The sequence below is a fragment of the Crotalus tigris genome, unplaced genomic scaffold, assembly GCF_016545835.1.
Source record: "Crotalus tigris isolate CLP2741 ecotype Arizona unplaced genomic scaffold, ASM1654583v1 scf7180000017633.3093840, whole genome shotgun sequence".
In the NCBI taxonomy this organism is placed as follows: Eukaryota; Metazoa; Chordata; class Lepidosauria; order Squamata; family Viperidae; genus Crotalus; species Crotalus tigris.
In genome coordinates this window covers 608,967-631,823 of record NW_024096527.1, presented here as the reverse complement: position 1 = coordinate 631,823, position 22,857 = coordinate 608,967, and the positions used below count along the sequence as shown (strand labels likewise).

At 41.2% G+C, this 22,857-nt stretch overlaps 2 protein-coding genes across 4 annotated transcripts in view; both read left to right on the top strand.

Moving 5' to 3' along the window:
- Positions 1 to 654: 654 nt before the first annotated feature.
- Positions 655 to 22,857, top strand: part of LOC120304292 (neuroligin-4, X-linked) — a 516,091-nt gene continuing 493,888 nt past the window's right edge. For all 3 annotated transcript variants that reach the window (XM_039334680.1, XM_039334679.1, XM_039334681.1), the window contains exon 1: positions 655 to 1,103. The gene's annotated coding sequence lies outside the window, so the exon portion shown is untranslated. The remainder of the gene's footprint in view (positions 1,104 to 22,857) is intronic.
- On the top strand, positions 11,878 to 12,132 carry LOC120304290 (short transmembrane mitochondrial protein 1-like). Its single transcript, XM_039334678.1, has one exon. The coding sequence runs from the start codon at positions 11,878 to 11,880 to the stop codon at positions 12,094 to 12,096; it is 219 nt and encodes a 72-aa protein (XP_039190612.1). The 3' UTR covers positions 12,097 to 12,132.

The window sequence follows — 22,857 nt, the reverse complement described above, 5'->3', positions numbered from 1 at the left end:
AACCACTTTTGTACTTTCCATTGGTGAAGTGTAGAGAGAGAAAAGTAAGACATAATGTCAAAGCAATGGGTGGGGACACAGTTCAATGACAAAGCTCATGTCTTATAATCCCACAGTCAACCTCCAGCAATGGCAACCTCCAGCAATTGCAACAATGCCTTTTTGAAACACCAAAGATGCTGCTTATAGAACAGCATGGTCTTTTTAAATTCTGTTCTCCAATTCAAGAAAGGCTTATTATTTGAGCAAGTTTGTTAGCCGGTAGTCATTGCTGCTGTGGAAGAGCCCATTGTTTGAAGTAGCCCTAATGGGTTAAGGGTGTGGGTCAAGCCAGAGATGTTCCAGGGCGGTAACAGGTGCTTTTCTTTTCCTTTCTGTTTCAACATGTGTACAAATGCCCACCTGTTCAGCCCTCCAGACCCCCCCCCCCCGTGCGCTAATTCTCTTTCAGCTGATTTGGACTGAGGATGAGAGGCTCTTCGGCTTGGCTTGTACATGTCGATCTGGTTTCTGTAGCGATGGGCTAGACTGAAAACATCTATTGGCTGCTGACTTTGTAAATTTCATTCAGTTTGGTCCAATAGCAGAAGGAGAGAGACTGGTACAGACTGGACTCTCTCCCTGCTCAATCTCGCTTCTCTTAGCAGAGCAATCTCTCGCGTGCTCTCCCTCCCTCCCTCCTCCCTACTGCTGTCTCCCGCATCAACGATCCGAGCTCTTTACTCAGAGACTCAACTCGCCTTCTTCCCGCGCAGCTTGTACTGAATTTTCTCCTCTGAATGTAGGTCGTTGGCAGCGAGGAGCAGCGGGCTATTTCAAGCCTAGTGCCGAGGCCAGGTTTTGTGGGGTGCATGGGTGCTTGAGCGTGGGGGCGGGTTGTTGTTTGATCGCTCTTCTCTCCCCCCTTCCTAGGGGTCTGTTGCATTCCTCCGCACGAGAACGATCCTTCGGGTTGGATTTCATGGACACGGAAAGGGAATGGGTGGGTGGGAGAAACGGCGAACTCCGCTCATTCCAGCGGTGTGAGATTCCGACCAAATTCGCCGGGAAGAAATCCGCTGGAAGGTCTTGTTCCATTTACAGCAGCAGTTTTTTCGGCAAAGGTAGGTGTATCTAAAAGTCTTTCCTTTCTCTCTCCCTTGTTTTTGGTTTGCAGCCGGTACTCCATAGAGGTACTGCTTTGCTGCAGTCATTTTTGCTCTCCCACCCACCGCTTTCCGCCTCTTTGCCATCTTCGTATTGGGGGAAAAGGGGGCAAAGACTTTCTCTTTTCTTTTCTTCTTCTGTCGCCCTCCTCCTCTTCCCACGACCACCACAATTAGAGGATTTCATCCCCCCCCCCCACCGTCCTCTCTTCGCACACACACTCAATCACCCACACATTCTGGACCCTGATTTGGAAGGTGGGGACCACTTTGCTGCAGTCAGTTCTTTGGCGACGCTTGGAGCTCTGTGTGAGATGTTTACAAAGTAGTTCTGCCTCTCGGAGTGCAGCGGGGAGGGGGTGATATCTGCAGTATGGGGGGGGGGGCACACAGAGAGGGGGAAACTACTGCCGCTTCACGGAGATTATGCAGGGAAGCTGGACCTCAGGGGTTGTTCTTGGGAACCGAGCGGGGATGGGGGTGGGGAGAAATGCAAAACAGGCGGCCGGAGCGTTGCTTTAGCCCTCCTCCGCTAGAATGGGGAGGGATTAGGGCTCTCTGGAACCATTAAGCGGGTCCTCCTCCTCCTTTCCATCTCCGGAGGCTGCTTGGTGTTCTATTTTTTTATTTTTATTTTTAATACATGAGAAAACACGTAATTTACGGACTGGCATTCGGGGTGGGTTTCCTCATTATTTGTTTATCTGAAAAGAAGCTGAATTAAATGGGAAGAACGGAAATAGCTTTGAAAAAGGGAAGGGTAGGGGAGGCTGGAGCGTCTTTACCGGGATGGAGGGGACAATAGTATTGCTAGATCCGCCCAATAGTGGGACTCTCTCCATTTGAATTCTCTGTACCTTCTCGTGTTTGTAGGGGGAGAAAGAAAACTCCTTTGGGCTGGAATGGTTGATTAACGTTGCTCAGGCTTGAATCTCCAGTGGAAAGTTAGCAAACCTAGAACTAACACTCAAGAGATTGAACAGCCTCCCTTTAATGCCCGACATCAGGTCTGCTTTCATTCACCTCTTCCTTCACTGCAGCTGCCTTCCTTTTCCTATGCACCCCTTTTGGTCTTTAGGGTGCTGTGAATGATGAATTCTCCCTTCTGCAGCCACCCGTGAAAGGGGTCATAAGATCGGCAGCCTAACATATTAATCTCCTCTCACATCCTTTGCAAAATTGCCACCTTGCCCTCAGCCCCTTTTCCAGCTTCCAAGGCCTAGGAGGATGTTTAAGGAAAGAATTATCCTAATTGGGGTGGGGGGGGGAGAGGGAGAGAGAGAAAGCGATGGCTTCGTCTCCTTTCCCCACCTCAAATCACTGCAGGCACTTGAAAGTTCCAGATGCTGCCAGGTCTCTGGTACAGGCTGCTAACTCTTTGGCACTCAGATGCTCTGGAAAGGGTGAGCAGTTGCAGCTGTCTTGTCCCTCACACCATACTAGGTCTAACTTGTCAGGTTAAACTAGTTTCTCCAATGATGGACAGTATTCTTTATCGTTCACCAATGTCCAAATGCCCAATTTCAGTATTTCCACTTTATAAAATGCCCCCCCAGTTGCTTTTCCATTTACTTAACCACACTTTGCAATTATTTCCCTAGTAATCACAGCTGTCAATGTTGAAGCTATGATCCAAGGATAGTCAATTGAACCTCATTCCCCAGTCCATAGGTAGCCTTTTATCACAACAGTTATGGCCCTGCTTGATAGGTTTTGCCTGAATGTTAACCTGAGCTAGCTGCAAGATGTCTGAAAGGTAAGAATAACTATCTTAGGCTTTAAATAGGAGATTAAGCAATATTATGAAAATTCTGAATTCATGTTCTTACCATTCTAATCTTGAGTTGCTATTCAGTTGCTAGAGATGTTCTTTCTTGAATTTCATTTTGATAGAAAGATTTTTGGACTGCTGGGAGAAATTCATTGGAAAGTGGTTATGTTCAGTGCCTAGTTAATTTTAACTTTCAGTATTTAGGGTTGGAGAAATTAAATATTTCAACAAAAGGCCCATTAATTGTCTGACCTGTAGGCATTTATAAGATTCTGAGAGTCTACAGGAGATACCTTTTGTCATCTCAGGTACATTTCCCCCCCATATGTGTGTATGTGCGTGCGGGCATCCATGTATAATGTGTGGTGTATGTGTATGAAAATAAGAGAATATTATGCAAAAAAACAGGAAAATACTATATATAGTAGTAACTTTTCTGCTTTTGAGTGAGGGGAGGTGATAGAAAAAAAACAGGTGTTGTTCTTGCAAGAAAATTCCACAAGGTGGTAGTGTGGATACTTCTTAATGATGTGTATTTTATTTATTTTGGGGGGGGGGATTTTGTCAATTGCTTGAATGTTTTCCCCCCTCTATTTCTTGTATCTTAAAAGACCCATTGTATGTCTGTTCTGCAAAGGACAAAAGCAGAATTGTTTTGCAAATTGTATATTCATCTAGGCCTGCTTTCCTACCAATCTGTTATGTCTTCTTGGGAAATAGAAGGCCTTCTAAGATTTCACAGTTCATGTATGAGAATTGCAGGAAGTGTAGGATTTGGCTTGCTTGGAACAAGATATAACAATTATGTCAATGGGTATGCAGCAGAATGAAGAAAAGAGAGCCCATGCTTTGTTATATTAGATAGTGTACATCCACAGATCAAAACTGAACTGTAAAAGTCAGTAGGTCTAACATGAGAGGCAAAGATTGATATATTTATTGAATCCATTAAACTGGCTGTTTTTGATCATATTCATTATGTTTCATTCTGTGTTATTGGCAGGATTGCAGTAAACTAACTTATCTTCTGCTTGTATAAATATATTGATAAAATTACCAGAAAGCTGATATTTTTTTGCTGAAAATGCTATTATGAGTAAAAAAAAGAAGGAAGGGTATTTCTGAAATAAGAGGAAATCTTTTGAACTTGTACGTTTAAGGTGGGGCATATATGTGGGAAGGTAGAGAAAGTAAAGCTTTAAAGAATCACATTTGATAGCTTTTTAAAAAATCACATTTGATAGCAAAAATGTCATGTGAAAATTGCTTCTTTTTGGGAATCCGTTTACTAAAAATTTGAAATTCAGATTCATAGAAAGCAGAAATATATTTCTTGCATGAAATGAGCACAAACTACTCTTTTGGTATTAGTGGAGCAGAATAAGGTGGATTGTATCATTCATTTTTATATCATTGTAATATTGTTTTTACCCAGTTGCATGCTTTATGTAGCAATAATTGCATCAGTACAAGTAATTTGGCAATAACAACACAAATAGCAAGAACCTATGCAGAATATTATTCTTGATAAAAATTATTCAGCAAAAAATGTTTTTGTTTTTAAATTTTATTTAGTGGATCATGATTGTATGAGCTACTATTGTTTCATGCTACTTCTGTCCAGAAAATATTTGTTATTTTGTAATGTAATTAAAATACAATAGTTTAAGAATATAGTATATTTCTAAAAGGAAAGTTGGCAGTTCATTTTATTATAAATAGCTACCTTCATATACTGAATTTGGTCAGATTGTTTCAGCTTCTAAATGACCTGTATAAGTTAAGTGCTTTGTTCTCAATAACAATATACAACTGAATATTGTAAATTAAAAATGAGTTGAGAGTAGATAAAATTAAGGTAATTATTTCTGCATAATTGTGTCCTCTCATTTTATTATCAACTGAAACTGGCTGATCATTATTTTGCTTTAGCATAAAATGAAAAAGATCAATAGGACTATTTAGTATTCTTTTATTGGCTGGCTTCATGCTAGTTTCTCAAAAAATGAATCTTAAAATGTGCATAAACGGTTCATGTTCAGCTATGGATCAGAAGGAAATACTTCTCAGGATACAATTTATTTTTTCACATTACCTTTTACTATAGAAGCAAAGTCCCTGGTTCTGATGGGTTCTCAAAGAGAATCTTCTTAAAAGAGAAGAAAAATGTTTTTGATGAGTTGAATTGTTCTTTGTGTGGGACAGTAACTTTGTCTTTGAGCCATTGTATGGGAAAAGGAAGGGAAGGAAGGAAGGAAGGAAGGATTATTTAATGCAAGTCAGGTACATTTCTCATAGTTGCTTCACATTAACTAAATACATAAAAAAAACAATAGGAACCCTGTGTCTTAAACATAGAACTTACATCAAACCACTCAAACCCACAATGAAATTTAAATTCAGATTAAAGCTTTCTTCTATAACCATGCAACTCAGGTGTATTCAAGTTCTGTTTGTAAAGCACTATTGTGAGCTGTTTTGATACCTGAATGAGAGGGCTCTGCATTGTGCTTTCCAACCTTTTGATGGGCTCATTCTGTTTGCTTTAGTAGTCCGCTGACCTGAATTGCAACAGAAGAAAAGCTTGTTGTCTGAGGGAAATGAGATCTTATTGGCAGTTCTCCTGGAAATAATAGATAAGGAAAAACTACTCAATATATCTAAAGAAGAAGAAGAAAAAGAAGAGAAATGAAGCCAGAGAGCTAGAAATGACAGCTGGGAGAAACTATTTAAAAGAAAGCATTCATTATTAAATATAAAAACTGCAATTTAAATTTTGGAAATTATTAGGAGCAAGAATCGTTGATATCCACAGCTTTTAAAGTCTTATTGCATAACTTAGGCTAGCTGAAGAAGATGTAATACTAAATGTGATGACTTATCTATAACCATGCAATTTCCTAAATAAATCATCCTTAACTCCTGCTTTGTTTAATTAAACATATAAACTAATTGATAAATTAAAGGTTTTTAAAAAAAAGCAAAACAAAAGTAATACATACAAATAAACAAAAGCCTTGAAATCAGCTGTTTTCTGGTAAATGTGTAAGTTACCATGCATTCTCATTTTTTTAGTATTTTATTAGGTTTTCTTGTAATTTAATTTTTCACTAAGACTATAAAATAGAGTTGGGCACATTCATTTTAATAAAGTGAATAATAAATAAAATGATCACCTGGATTTCTGAAGTTGAATAGCAGTAAGCCATGTATGAGAATTCTGCAAAGCAGATATAAGGAATGCAGTGGGAAAACAAGGCAACAGAGTGTCAATTGAGTGACTAAAAGCATTGGTGATGTAAGTTTTTCATCATCTTTCCAAGATATTTTACATGTTGCATTTGTCATTGAAAGTTTTCTAGGAAAGGACTTATTCAGTCTTTTACTTCCTTGAGCATTCTGCTTTGGATATTTTGAGATGTGAATCATTAGGTGCCTGACAAATAGATCTATAATGATTTGAGGCTATCAAAAATATACTGTATAGAGAGATATAGGTTACTGTGGTAAACAAAATAAAGATATGTTCCCAAAATGTTTTACAATATTTCTGACCTTATTTACCACTTCCAAAGGCCAAGTTCACAGTGAGAAAATAATTAAAAGGGTGTGTGTGTGTGTGTGTGTGTGTGTGTGTTTGTCCTTAATAATATTAAAAACACGAATCCTGGGTATACTCATGTCGTGAAATTGAGAAACAAACAATCACCAGGATAAAACCATAAACAAAACTGTTTAATCTACAAAAGTACTGAGCTTTCATTGGCCACATTTTATACTCTGACAATGTCAGCAGTGTGGCCGACGAAAGCTCAGAATTTTTGTAGATTAAACAGTTTTGTTTATGATTTTATCCTGGTAATCGTTTTTGTTTATCAATTTCACGACACACACACACACACATATATAAACACAATTGCAAGGAAAAACGAACACCAGGATAAGAATAAACAGGGCTGTTTAATACAAACAAGCCTGCCAGTAAAAAGTCACTTAGCTTTCATCAGCCAAACTGCTGACGTCGTCAGAGTAAGGATAAAAAGGAGATCTGGGAGCTCGCCTGTATAGCTGCTTGCCTCTGCGCCCGACTTCTCGAGCGCATCATCAGCCTGTTCCTTTCAATCAGCCATAATGCATTGAGCTGCTCTATGTTCATCAACCTGCCCATGGGTTTGAGGGTTATCCTCTGGTCTTCAATCGCTCTTCTGGCATGCATGTGAGAGCCCGGGGGGTGGTTATTCAACAGTTTCTGCTCCTTACCTCCCTCCCTTTCCGTTTTGGAGCAATCTTGGATGTTGGTTCTCAAATTGTAACTTAGGCGCATTGTCAGGTTACCATCCTCTCCGGAGGTCATCACTGTCATGCCTGTAGTCTCCTCGCCCCAATCCTGCAAGGGATAGCTGTCCGAGCATTTCTGCTCCCTGCCTCCTCCCCTCGTTCCAAGCCGCTTCTGCATGTCAATCCTCCGCCTGCGGCTGTGGTGCACCGCTAATCCATTGCCTCCTCCCATAAAGGTCTTCATCTTGTCTGCAACTCCATCGCCCCAGTCCTTCAGGGAGCTGTCCAATTGTTCCTGCCCCGGCAGGGCGATTGTTCAACCTCTTCTGCTCCTTACTTCCCTCCCTTCCCATTTTGGAGCAATCTTGGATGTTGGTTCTCAGATTGCAACTTGGGTGCTCTGTCAGATTGCCATCCTCTCCGGAAGCCATCGCTGTCACACCTGTAATCCCTTCACCCCAATCCTGCAAGGGATAGCTGTCTGAGCATTTCTGCTCCCTGCCTCCCCCCTCATTCCAAGCCACTTCTGCACGTCAATCCTCAGCCCGCAACCATGGCGCACCACTAATCTGTCACCTCCTCCCATAGAGGGCTTCACCATCTCGCCTGCAGCTCCTTCGTCCCAATCCTGCAGAGAGCTGTCCAATTGTTCTTGCCCCTGACCTCCTTTCCCCCTTGGTGTGAGGCAGTTCTGCACGTCAATCCCCAAGTTGTACTCTGGGTGTGCTACAGATCTGCTATCTTCCCTAGGGATGCCCCCCCCTCATCTGTGATACCGTCACTCCAATCTTGCAAGAGGCAAGTTAGTCATCTCCTTTGTGAGTCGCAACGCTGTTTCTCCCACCTTCTGAGAGTCTGGTAGGCTGGTAGGAGGTCTATGTGCCAGTTGATGGAATGTTCATCGGACAACCAGGCCTTCTTAAGTAAGCGGCCGCCCTTAGTAGTCTCATGAGAAATAGCCTCCATGTTGACAAGGTCAAACATATGGCCATGATTGGCCATATGGGCTCATACTTGTGAGCGTTGCTCTTGCCTTTTAATTGCCAGTTCATGTTCATGGATCCTGGTCCTGAGCCTTTTAGATGTTTCCCCAATGTAATTGTACGAACAATTCTTGCAATTAATTCTGTAAATTACAGAGGATCTTTCGTTGTCAGAGAGTGGCCATTTGGGGTGCATGATCTTGGCACGCAGGGTCTGATCCTGTTTATGGGCGATATTCACATTGTAGGGGGCTAATAGTCATGCTGTGGCCTTGGAGACATCATTGATGTAAGGGAGGGTTGTTCGTATGGTCCGCGTTGTTACACTGGAGTGTGGGCTCCTGCGAGGCTGATATGGTCTGCTGTATCACCTCACAAATTCCATGGGATAGTCCAGTGACTTTTTACTGTCAGGCTTGTTTGTATTAAACAGCCCTATTTATTCTTATCCTGGTGTTCATTTTTCTTTGCAATTGTGTTAATATGTGCATTCCCAGGATTCACATTTTCAATGTTATAAAAGACAATATATATATATATATATATATATATATATATATATATATATATATATATATATAAATTTTGTGGCTGGCAAAGAGTTAGTGGGAGATTAATATAGCTATTTCAGGCTCATTAGCCCTCATCAGCTAGTCATACCTTTCAGGGATTCAAACCTGGGCAGCTTGCATGTTAGGCAGCTGTATTACTCTTTTGAGCCACAGGTTCTCCCTTACTCCTGTCAACAGATTATATATATATGTAATTATATTATTAAATGTATATGCCACTCATCTCACTGATAAGGTGACTCTTTAAGGATCTCCTTTAGGAGGACATATTTTACTTATCTTAAAAAGGTAAAATAAAATAATCCAGGTGGATCACAACAAACAGATAAATGTGTAACAAGATATAAACTAGTATAATTGAGAACTATTTCTGAAACAATATATGCCTGACATATTTGCAGATATACAGATAAAACTCTTCTTGAAAAATTCCCAGCCAGAAATGATAGAAGAAAAATAAAAATATGAGTTGGTATTTCTACTAGTTAAAACACAGGTTGGAAAGAAAGTACATAGGATTAGAAAACACTGTATTTAGAAAATTTTGTCATGGCAAATGAACATTCTATTAAAAGTCATGGAAAGGACTTGTCAGGACAATGTAGATTTAGTCAGAAAATGATAAAAATAAAGAGTGGAATGCAGTCATTTGCAAGGGAATCATTATATTAAAGATGTAGATAGACTAAGGAAACTGCCAAGAATGGGAAAGCACACAAAATCAGGCATTGTATGATTTTTGAAAGATAAATGCCTATTTCATAGAGTTGGGAACCATGAATTAGAAGCAGAATCCTCTTCTTCCTAACTTGAAATCCTGTGCAATTTCTTATCCATTTATTTTTTATTGTGTATGAAGATAACTTTGGAGAATCATACATTGTTTCTGTAAAAACTCTTCTCCAGCATGATTGGATGGAGAACCCACGGATGGGTTGTCTTAATCTATCTGCTCCAATTGGACTAAGTCTGAAATTGGTAACGCCCCCTCTGTGCCAAGTGCACCCCAGTTTTAGACTTAGTCTCTTTGCTCTAAGACGCGTTTTGTCTTCGCTCCTGGAGCAGAAGACTGTTTAATTCTATTTAATTACTTAGCTCAGGCTATTATTATTTGTTATTTTATTATTGATTCAGAATCAATTATATCTAGAAGAAAGATCAATTATCCCAGTCTGAAGCCTATTCAGGCTGACAGACTCACAACCCTCTCCCTCTGGGGGGGGGGGAACTTTCCCCTTGTTTGTTTTCCCTCAGTTAGGGACAGCAAGATCAAACCTTTGATTTAAGGAGCCTCGTCAGGCCTGCAGGGAGCCTTCCCAGGTCCCTCGGCCCCAGCAGACAGCAGCAGGTGAGAATTTGGGCGCGGCCCAATTTTCAGAGCCGGGAGGGCCTGTCAGGCCTTGGACGACAGCTTTTTCCAGCCGGCCTAATCACATGCCACCAGCTGCTTTAGGAGCCCAGGCGATTCACCCGAACGAGGGCTCGTCGCAGCTTAGACCCTAGGCCTCAAGGCCTTCTTCCAACGGCCGTTTTTTAGGGCGCCGCCATTTTGAATTGCCTTCCGGCGGCCATTTGGGGTGTGGCTGAAGCCCCCGGCGGCCATTTTGTATGTGGTTGAGGCCCTCGGTGGCCATTTTGTGAGTGGCGGAAGTCACTGGTGGCCATTTTGTGTGGGGCTGAAGCCTCGGCGGCCATTTTGTTTGTGGCTGAGTCTCCCCCCAGGGGAATTCCCAAGTCAGATTCAAACCTAACAGTGGCTTCAGGGAGGGGTATAACCGGTCAGGACACCTCAGGGCCCCAGGCCACATTCACCCCCACTGCAGCAGGGCTTCGCCCTCCATGAATTAGAAGCAGAATCCTCTTCTTCCTAACTTGAAATCCTGTGCAATTTCTTATCTATTTATTTTTTATTGTGTATGAAGATAACTTTAGAGAATCATACATTGTTTCTGTAAAAACTCTTCACGTCAGCTATGCCTTTTTGCTATAACATATATCTGTTCTTCCTCTGCTTTTAATGTAGTCACATTAAGATAGCTTCATTTAAGTAATGTAGAATTTTCTACCTTTCTCTTTCACATTTCATTTTCAGAACACTTTTCTGCTTGACAGAGGTGTTGAAACTTTTAAGAGAGCCAAGCTTTGAAATTAATGGAACTCTCATTAGAAGCACCTTATAGAAAAATCTCACAATGAGCTGATTATATGATTAGGCTGAAGGATGAGAAAAATGCAGTCATTATTAAAATGCTCTTTTTCAAAAAAACAAAAACATTTTTGAAATGGAGAATTTTTTATAGGTTTTGGTAATACCATAAGAGAGGCACAGGTAGGAACTGATAGGAAATGGAAAATAGAGTATTTGTACTGAAATGAAAAGATAGGGAAAATGTAAATCATTAAAATTATATGCTTAGGTCATATATAGGTGCAGTGGTTAGAATGCAGTACTGAAGGCTAATTCTGCTAGCAGTTTGATTCTGACTGGCTCAAGGTTAATTCGGCCTTTCATCCTTCCAAGGTCAGTAAAATGAGGACCCAGGTTGTTGGAGGTAATATGCTGACTCTGTAAACTGCTTAGAGGGGGGTGTAAAGCACTGTGAAGTGGTATATAAGTCTAAGTGCTATTGCTATATATTAATATATTATTTATAGATCATCCAAAGAGATTTGATCTTATATTCTTGAAATAAAATTTTCATAAGGGAAAACATTATCAAATATAATTGGAAAGATCATTCTATGAAATATTTGCTTTGAGACTGTTTATCCCACACATAACAACCAAAAGTTATTGGCAATACATTCTGGCATTGGGGTTTTTAAAAATATTAGGAGAGGATGACCCAGAACATAAAGCAATAACATATTTGAGAGGATAGAAATTTCTGGAGCATTTGTGTAACTTATCATTGGTTGACCCAATGTCAGGTTTAGATTGTTTTTGTAATTTGTTTTCATGATTCAATCATAATTCATTTGTCATGATTCCATATACACATTTTTGAAGAATGAGGACTATTAGATAGATTTAGTTAATATAAATTAAATAATAATGAAGGTGATGAATGAATCAGACTTAATGTCAGAATTCATCATCCTGAAAGAATCTGTCAAGGAATCAAATTATGCCAGACAGTAAAAGCAAGAGTGATATGTCCGCTTGGAAGGGACGGGGAGTGACAGCTGGCAACCATTTTCAGTTTTTGCTCGGTTTTGCAGTTGGCAATGTAGTTGGAATGTATTTGGCCCAGATCTATGATGTTCCAAACATTGCAAAGAAGATTGAAGACATCAAGAGAGATGTAGAAGTTAAGAAGAAGCCTCTAAGTGATAAATTATGCTGATTTAGGCATCCTACTATTCAACATAGATGGTGTACTTTAACCAACCAGCCTTAAGTGTCAAACCTTTATTGACTTTAATGAATGCTCCCATGCCTGATCTCAGAGGGCCTTAAAAAGCATTCTGGCTTAATGTTACTATATCCTTGTGGCTTCATGCACTTGACTTTTTTCCAAAGAAAAAAAATATCCCATACAGTATATATACAAACTGGACTTTTGTTCTCCGTTTATTGCTTCAGTAATACTTTATATTTAATAATAAGAGCCAGAAACAGAATGAAGGTATGCCATTAATTATTCCAATCTAAAAAATATAACTCTACAAATATTGGTATCTATTTGTAAAACATTAAATATCTGATAAAAATGCCCATCTTGTTGCTGAAATATGACCTTTCTATTTGCTTGTTGGGCATTCCTGCAACATGTATAGTCAGCATGAATTGAATGTCAAACATTGAGCAGTTTATAGAGGTATGATACCCAATATGCTTTATCCATTGTTTGTAAAAATCATTAAAAAAATTAAATTTGAATAACTTAAATGAATTGTTCCAATGTATCAACAATATACTCATCTTCCAATTCTTAGTTGGTACTTTAGTTTATAATATTTCTAAGGGGTTATAACTAGAAATTGATGTAATCCTGCACTTGCATTCTGATGATGAAAACATGAATCATACTATGCAAAATTATTGGCTTGTATTTTTCCTGTCTTGTATCTATTGTAGCCAGGGCTTTTTTTCTCATAGAACGCCCAGAATGGAGTTCCGGCACTTTTTTTGGATGGAACCTTGTAGGGTAGGCAAGGCGGGTTGTATGATGTATGTAAGTTCCAGCACCTTTTTTTTAGGAAAAAAAAGCACTGGTTGTAGCCCTTCTTGAAACAAAGAAAGATGCATTAATTTAAAGATGGCAAAAAACCCGATGCTTCATAATATTTAAGCTGGATGATCATTGCTGATAGTGCATTTCTTATGTTGGGGTAAGCATACTTATTGTAGCCCTCTCATCCCCAAACATTTTTGTACCCTATTCTGATTGATCGCTCTATTAAATTTTGTTAATGGAACTGCTGAAAATTGGCAGTATGAAACAGGCTTAGTGTGATTTAAAAACAATCATATCCCTAATTCATGTCTCCTACTCTACTGAAACTCTTCCTCACTATAAATATGAAAGTTTAGGTTTTGGCTTCCTAAGGTTTAATAATGGACTAGATAATATGCTTTTGGCCAGATTAACTTGGAATCTAGAATTCTAGTTTTGTGGCATATGCTAAATGGATTACCTGCATATTTACATGAGAATTATTTGCATTTGTTTTCTTCATTTGTTAAACAGCAAGTTTTGATATTCATAGACGTGGGATTATAACAATGCTCCTATACTCTATTGAGTATAACTTTATGGAATACTATGTGCATTCAAAAATGTGTGTATTGTAACAATAAATAAATACTAAACTATAGTGACAAATTTCAGTTTTTAAAGGCTGTCCAATTCACAGTGATGTCATTGAGAACCTTTTCCCCTTGACTTTTTAGTTCTTTATGTGGAGTTATATTCATCACATTAAACTTGATGTGACTTTTAGGATCATAATAGCAAAGATTCTTTTTATATTATCATTTTTGAGACCTTGACCATCACATATAGATGCAGTGTTAGGGCATTGTTATCAATTTTCTTCTCTACAGAATACGAAGTGTTTGGATAAAATTGCTTGATTTCCCCACCAATCTAATTTTATCAAAAACAAATTCTTTCTTTCTTTCAGAATCTTGTCTATATGGGTAGAGGGAAAAGTGAACTATTATCCCAATTAACACAAATTTTCAGAAAGGAAAAGAATTAGCTTTGAGAGATCAAAGCTAATTTTACATGAAGCAGCGTGATTTTTTTCCCTCTCGATTGCATATTTGTTACCATTAAATCAATGGAGTTATTGCCTTATGTCATGGTCTGCAGAGTTTGTCTTTAGAATACCAGCCGTCTTCTGAAATTTACAAATGGTATTTTGAAGAATTACAAAAGTTCTTTCTCATGTCTGCAAAATATGAAGGTTTAAACAGTACACATGATGGTACAAAATAAAAAGAGTGATATGCTTAAGAGATATAGGAAAAGGCAAAGTCAAAACTCTACAGTAATGAGTTGAAAAGGAGGTCTTTGGAAAAAGCTAGTGGAAGATTAGTTTAAAAATCAAATTAGAAGAACATAGGTAAATATGAATTAATTACTCAAGATATCAGGAAAAACTAAACTATGATATAAAATGCATATTTATTATGATGGGCAGACCTCAGGTGTTAAATTTGGTGCTCGCTGAGGCATCGACAATGCAGCAGGTGAACAAACAACTCTTTATCTAAAGTTTAAACAGAAGCCTGGATAACTGCCACTCCACCCCTATTTATACACTCAGCAACTAGATGGCAGCCAATAGGATTCAAGTATTAGTTCCTGCTTTTAACACAAGTAATTAGCATGTAGACAGAAAGTCTGGCCCTTAACTGACAGAGTCTTATGACCATTTTTTCAACATTTCCAAGTAATTCACCTCAATACATTACACCCCTTCCCCCTAGATAGTTCCTAAGGACATTTGTTGAACATATTCCCTTAAATACATTGGTGGCCTTTTCACCCTTTCCGAACGCCTCAGAACTGCTGGAGGCCCCCAGTCTTTCAGCTCACCTACCAGGCTTGGAAGACTGGAGCTGGGGCCCATCTGTCATGGGTGGAATCGAGTTTCTGTGGCTGGTCTGTCCCGGTAGACCCGAGCCAGTGTCCATAGGTGGAACAGAGTCCACCAGTCCTGAAAATGGAGCCATCTGCTAGCATTGCCCATTGGTTACAGTATCAGTGGTTGGGATGACTCACTGGATGCTTGAGTCTTGTCCCTTAGTCGGAAAGCTCCGCCATCGCTAGCAGCATCAGATGCACTACTGCAATCATGCTGCTCCAGAGTTTGACTGTCACTAGAGTCATGAGTTATTGGCTGGGTTGCTAACCTCCACCGCAGTTGGTCACTGTGTCTGTGTAGCATGCAACTGTCTTCCAGGACCACTTCATATGAAAGTGGCCCAGTCACCTTACAAACCACAGCTACCACCCACAATGCCCCTTGCCCATAGTTCCTCACCCAGACCGGGTCGCCAACTTGTAAGTGCCGTGGTGCCTTTGGCTGTGTTGCTTGTGAGGCAACTCTATCTGGATGTAAGTGATCCAGCTTTGTGATCAAACATTGGCCCCATCTTAATTCTGCTGGACTTCTGCCCATGGGGTGGTGTGTTGGCTGTGGGGTGGTGTGTTGGCAGAGTAGGAAATCTGCCAGTCTGTGCTGCCAGTTACCAGTTACTATCTTCTTCAAGGATTCTTTAGTTGTTTGAACCATGCACTTCGCTTGGCCATTTGAGGCCAGGTGAAAGGGGGCTGATGTGGCATGCCTGATCATGTTAGCCCTTAAAAAGGACTGAAATTCTGAGGCAGTAAATTGAGCCCCATTGTCTGAGACAATCACATCGGGTAACCTGTGTATGGCAAAGATTCTCCGCAACTCCTGGATGGTCCTGGCAGTATTCATAGTGGGGACAGGTGCGACCTCTAACCACTTGGAGTGACTGTCCACCACAATGAGGAAGAGTTGTCCCTGGAAAGGCCCTGCATAATTGATGTGGATCCTGGGCCAGGGGGCATGTGTGATTTCCCATCAGTGAACTGGGACGTGGGGCATCTCTGGCCTAGATTGCTGGCAAATGTGGCAGCTGTGTACCTGAGCCTCAATATCTTTGTCCAGCCCAGGCCACCAAAGGTAGCTTCATGCGAGTGCCTTCATCCAGAATATTCCCAGATGTCCCTCATGCAGAGACTCCAAGACTCTAGTCCTCGGTGAATTCGGGACTACAACCCGACTACCGCACAAGACACACCCCCTGTGAGCTGACAACTTGTCCTTCCTTCTACTGAAACTTTGGAAGTTAGGCCCTGGACTAGTTTCTGGCCACCCTGTGAGCACTCAGTTCAACACGCGGTTTAGTGTTGTGTCTGAAGCTGTCTCCGCAGCCACGTCCCCTGCATTAAGGGGAGACTCAGGCAGATCCTGGATAACCAGTATGTGCGTGACTGGAGCAGGGTCGGGCTCTAAATGAGGCAAAGGCAGTCTAAGACCGTCTGCATGGCTCATTTCCCTGGTTTATGAATCAAACTGAAATTATATGCTGACAGGAATATTGACCATCTCAACATCCTAGGAGATATGATCTGGGATGTTTGCTTGTTCATTGTGAACAACCTCAGGAGTGGCTTGTGGTCTGTGAAGACAATGAAGGGCCTACCATATAGATAGTTATGAAACTTCTTGATCCATGCCACTGTGGCCAAGGCCTCTTTATATATTTGAGCGTAATTACGCTCTGCAGAGGACAAGGTCCTCGAGTAATAGGTTATTGGACTCTGCCTTCCATCAGCCATTAAATGACACTGCACAGCACCAGCCCCATATAGTGACACATCACAAGCGATGCAGACAGGCAGCTTTTTGTTAAAATGCATCAAAACGGAGTTTGAAGACAGCAGTGATTTGACTGCTGAGAAACTCCTATCATGGACATTGGCCCACTTTCACTGTGCATGTTTGTCCAAGAGCCGGTGTAACGGCTCTGCCACTGTGGCCTCGTGAGGTAGGAAGGCATGATAAAAATTGAGCAGTCCTAGAAACACTTGGAGCTCCCCCTTTGATTTTGGACTGGGGGCCTGCTGAATTGCTTTGAGCTTGGATTCAGCAGGATGAATGCCTCGGGCATCTATATGGAAACCAAGGAACTCAGTTGAAGCTACCCCAATCTTACATTTCTCCCACTTTAGCTTCAGCCCTACTTCACAGAAGCGCTAAAGGACGACCTTGAGCTGTTCTGGCAATTTCTTGACTGATTCCCCAGCTATGAGGACATCATTGAAATATGGGCACATGCCTGAAATACCCTTGAGCATGCACTCCCTCACTCCCTGGAAGAGCCCTGGGGCAACAGTGCCCCGAATTGTAGGTGCTTAACCTTGAAAGCTCCCTGTGGGTAACTATGGTTTGAGCTTCCACCGTGGCATCATCCACCAGCAGTTGCTGATAGGCTTGAGCCAAATCTAACTTGGCAAAGATGTGACCTCCCTATAGTGATGCCAAAATGTGGCTGACTGCAGGCACTGGATATGTGTGTTGTTGGAGTGCTCTATTGATAGTGCACTTGTAATCTGCGCATATGCGCACCTCTCCGTTGGCCTTAAATGGCGTAACTATGGGGGTTTCCTGTTGACTGCTATCAACTGGTTGCAGATGCCTTGCTGCACCAGTTTGTCCAGCTCTACATCGATCTTCTGCTTGAGGGCGAAGGGCACTCTACGCGGCTTGATCCTTATTGGAGTTATGGCAGGACCAAGCCAAAGAGCTATGGGAGGACCCTTATTTCCCCAAATGAGGGCTAAAAACGTCAGCAAACTCCCAGCAAACTGCCGCTAAGTCCACTGCTTGTGTGCTGTTTATTCCAATTACATTGATTCCCAATGCATCAAACTAATCAAGCCCAATGAGGCTTGTGCTATTGCCCTCAACTGCTATGACTTCCAGGGGGCACTCAGATCCCTTGAATTGCACCCTGAGTGTAGCTTTCCCCTTGACTGTTACTCGGGAGTTTTGGAAATCCATTAAGACAAAGTTCGACAGTTTGAGCTTAACTCTCTTGCTGCTGCAACTACAAATGTGTTTGAAAGTCCCCTGGGAAATTATGGGTAATGCGGACCCCGTATCTAGTTCCATGTTGCATGGAACTCCCTGCAGCTTGACTTTGAGCCGCAGTTTTTCCTTAAGAGGGTGATGGGTACCTATTCTAAGTACGCTCCTCCTAGTGGTGCAATAGCCCACCATGTGTTACCCTTGGGCCCTGGTACCTTTCCGGGGAAACTCTTCTAGTGGACTTTCTCTCCGATGACCCTGAGAGACTACGGCGATGTGCCCATTTGCTACATTCCTGGCACGTTGCTGTGAGGAACCTGCAGTCCGCGCATTTGTGTCAGCCTCCACACCCTGCACATCTAGAGAAGGGAACTGCCTTGTCAACTGGGTACTGTGGCCTTCTTTCTGGTGGCTGCTGTAGCCAATCGATCTCTTGATCCAATTCGTAGTCTTCGACCCTCTCAGCGCCCTCCTGGTGGATGGCCTTTATGCAGGGAGTGCTCCTGGAGAGCCTTAAGGCCTTGACAGCCCCCCTGTGGCTTCCTCAGCTGTGATCTCTCTTAGGGCATCTTGAAATGAAATAGTCTCTTTAGCAAACAATTTCTGTTGGAGATCCCTGCTTCTTAACCCACACACTAAGTGGTCTCGCAGCCTCTCTTCAAGATCTTGAACTCACAGGATCAGGCCACTTGACGAAGGGCAGCTATGAATTCAGCAGCCGAATCGCCTGGTCGTTCAAAGGCGTGCCTCCAGGTGATGACCAATAGCTTCATCTCAAAGTGTTCTTTGAGCATTTTCTTAAGTTCAGAATAAGCAAACAGATTCAAGCAGAGCTGGAGTGACTAAGTTTTCGGCGATTTCGAATGTTGCCTGGCCACAAATGCACAACAGCATTGCGGCCTTCAAGCTGTCCTCACGAACTTGGTTGACTCTTAAGTAGTTCTTGACTCTCGCGACATACGAGCTCCACCTCTCTGGATGTGTGATGTCAAATTCTGAGAGTTTCCCGAGTTTGGCCATGGTGAGTTGTTTTCATTGTCTTCGGCCTCGCAATGCCTTGTGCTGCCAAGGCTTCTTTTAATCTCCCCAGAACGGTTCCTTGGGAGCGCTCTTCCTCCAGCATTTTCATACTGGCAGGAATGGGGGGGAGGATGGGAACCAAGGCGTCGTCACTTGGCTTACCCTCTTAGTGACTCAGCTCTTCGAGTTTGGCAGCACATCTCACCTTCATTGCCACTGTTAAGTTTTGGTGCTCGCTGAGTCATCAACGAGGTAGCAGGTGAACAACAACTCTTTATTTAAGGTTTAAACAGAAGCCTGGATAACTGCCGCTCCACCCCTATTTATACACTCAGCAACTAGGTGGCGGCCAGTAGGATTCAAGTATTAGTTCCCACTTTTAACACAAGTAATTAGCATATATAAATTGATTATGTGCCATCAGCTACATTTTGATTTTTAGCAACCACATAAGTAGATTTTCTCTATGACAATCTACACAAAAATCAAATAAATATCCAAATCATTCCATCTCTCAGCTTTCTTCCCTTCAGTATAGTAGTACAAAATAGTCAGGATGACACTTTCTTGGTTCTACTATTAAGCAATTGAAGCTTAAAAATTATTTGCTGATTGACTTTAAAGAACTTACAGCAGATTTTGCAGTAGATGAGGAGCAGCATTTCTATCAACTCCTGTCTTTCTTGTTCTTTGAATGTACAGAACTCTGGCTGTGAACATGTCAGTAACACTGAAAATCATAACTGGGATACAATAACCCAGCCTAGGGCACTAATATGGCAAACAATCTAAATTTCTTGCTCCTTGGTATACACACACACTCACATACTACACACCCATACATATACACATACATACATATACTATGTACAGTATATGTCTGTGTGTAGATAGATATGGATATGCATATAGATATCTAAGAGCCAATTTGATTTAGTGGTTAAGATACCAGGCTAGAACATGGGAGACTATGAGTTCTAATCCTGCCATAAGCATGAAAGCCAGTTGGGTGACCTTGGGCCAGTCATTCTCTCAGCACAATCCACCTCACAGGGTTTTGTTGTGGAGAAAATAGGAGGCAGAAGATGTGTTGAATATATTCACTGCCTTGAGTTATTTATAAAAATAATAAAGGCTGGATATAAATAAATAAAATATTATTCTGAGTACTCAAACAGCATATGTTTGATTATAAATTATGTGATATATAATTAGGAGTGTTTTTATACTAACCATGTTTTAGAGATGTCTAGGGAAAGGAAAGTCAAAAATGTCAAGATTAGGTGGGCAACTGTGTAATCGAAACACCTCCCTTTTTTAACATGTGTCTATAAATGTCACATACAAGTAAAAATGGAATTACAATCACATGCCCACTGTCTTGACTTTTTTCAACTCCCATTGATGTTCCTGTCATCATTTCTTTTTATATAATTTGCTACCTACATTGTTGTTCAAAGTGTGTGGTTTGGAACAAAGTTGCATTTTCTGGCACAGGAAGCCATGTATTCTGATGACACTAATGTTGGAATAAAATGCTTCATATTCTATCAGGAAGAATGATAGTTCTCACTATTGAAGTTCCCATAAGAAATATCAGTGGTAATTAGGGATAATTGCTTATCTCTTTTCTTGCTTATCTCTTTTCTTCTTCTTTACATCATTCTGGTTAACCTTTTGAGTAGATAAAGTAGATAAATGACATAAAACTGTTATACTTTAAAGTTTTAACAACCAGACTGTGGGCTAAATTAACCCCACATAGAGTTTATAATTCCCACTTCCTGAACAGTAAGTCTTAAGCAAATATAATCCATCAGATGAAATATTGTATCAACATAAAAACAAAAATAGATCTTAGTCATATTGAATATGTCTTTGAATAGAGATATGCCATTATGCTTCCTGTCAAATAATTATGTCAGAACAAATTAATTTACTCATATTAGGCAATTTAATGCAAGCTGATATTTGAGTACATATTGTGTTTATTTGTGGGGTTTCTTTTGTTTTTTTCTTTCTGATCTATAATTGTATTACATTTTATAAGAGTGTTTTTGTGACAGAGGAGGATAGAAGTAGAGGATGCCAAGAGAGAGTAGTCCAGTGATGGCGAACCTTTTAGAGACCGAGTGCCCAAACTGCAACCCAAAACCCACCTATGCATCGTCGGGTGCCAGATGGATGTGGCGCTTTGGCTAAAGAGAAAAGGTTTTATAAAACCCAGCTGAAGGCCTAGGACTGGGGCGATGGCACGTGTGCCCACAGAGAGGGCTCTGAGTGCCGCCTCTGACACCTGTGCCATAGGTTCGCCACCACTGGACTAGTCCATACATATATTGATAATGATTAGAGATAGCTTCATCTCAAAGAATATAGGAAGTTGCTTTACATCAGCCTTTTCATCTCTTTCAGTGTTGACTATACGCCAGAGGAGTTGGATTTAAAATTTAAACAATTGTTGCAAGCTTGTGTAGAAGGAAGAAATTTGCTCTAAGCAGGGGTTCAGGTGGACTTTCTTCTGAAGCCCAGTAGATGCTAATTTTCTTCAATAAAGAAAGCATTACTTCACTAATCTGTACTAAAATCTATTATGTGAAATGTTGTATTAGAGTTTTACAGCTTTCCAGTACAAAAATAAGCCTCCCAAATAAGCACACATTCAATACATTATTAAACCTTTCCTCCTTTTTCAGCTTCTCCTTCCTGAACACTGAAACCATCACTGAGTCACCATCACTAAGTGGATCGTCCCCACAATTGGCATTAATTCTGCCCAATTCTGCTCTGCAAAGCTAGCAGATCTGGAAATTACTATCTTTCTGCTTCCACTACTAAAGTGATAGCTCTTTGAGCCAGGCTCATAGCCCATAAACCTGAGCTTTCTAGCCTTTGGTTGCCCTTTTCTCCTAATTGTCTTTCAAATATGTACCCATGCATTGCTTCCAAACACCCTTAAATATGCCAGAGATGGCTTTCTCCCATATAGCACAGCATATGGAGTATCATTTATAGAGGAACTCCACAGCCTATTGACCAAATAATTAGCAGTCAACATGGCTTTGCCCCAATATGACCTGCTCAGAGCAGAATCCTCCAGCAGTGAGTCTTTCATGGTCTGCAAGACTCCATTCCGTCTTTCAGCCACGCCATTCTCAGTGCTGGATACGGATTTGTGTGTCTATGTCAGTGGTGGTGAACCTATGGCACGGGTGTCAGAGGCGGCACTCAGAGCCCTCTCTGTGGGCATGTGCGCCATCGCCCCAGTCCTAGGCCTTCAGCTGGGTTTTATAAAATCTTTTTGCTTTAGGCCTCCGCTGCCATGTGCAAAAAAAAAGGTTCAATCAATCAATCAATTTCAACTTCTCGCGGGGAAAAAAAGATCTTGCAAAGTTGGAATTGATTGATTGAACTTTTTAGTCCCACCCAGTCTGCCGTTACCAACGCAGCCATGCCCACCCAATGGGCCACCCCCCAATTGGCCACACCCAGCCAATGGGCCACACCCACACAGCATCCGACAATGCATAAGTGGGTTTTGGGTTGCAGTTTGGGTACTCAGTCTCTAAAAGGTTTGCCATCATTGGTCTATGTCGTATTCCTAACTGTCCCAACCACTATTGAAAACTTGCTGACATGAATTCTGAACCTCTGTCAGTTTGCAGCTGGCATACCTGTTACCTATGTCTTCTTTCTGTGTAGCTCACCCATTGTTTGAACTTCTGCAGCACCTCTGTTTTGCTTTTCAGCAAATAACAGAAACCAAATCTGCTGAAATCATCTACAATGACCAGCACATACCTGGCTCTTGCCAAGCTGGCTTGGATTGGTACTATTAAATCTGCATGTACCAGTTCTAGAACCCTTGTTGTCTGCCTTGTGCTCTTCTTGCTCACTGGGAACACCTTGGATTTCGATGATTTACATATTGCAGTCTAAGTATGCCTTACACCCTTTCAAGGTTAATCTCTCTGCAAACTCTGGCATCCTTTGCAACACTCTGAAGCTGG

Coding starts and splice junctions, on each gene's coding strand:
- LOC120304290 (XM_039334678.1), top strand. CDS start 11,878: ATGCCAGACAGTAAAAGCAAGAGTGATATGTCCGCTTGGAAGGGACGG.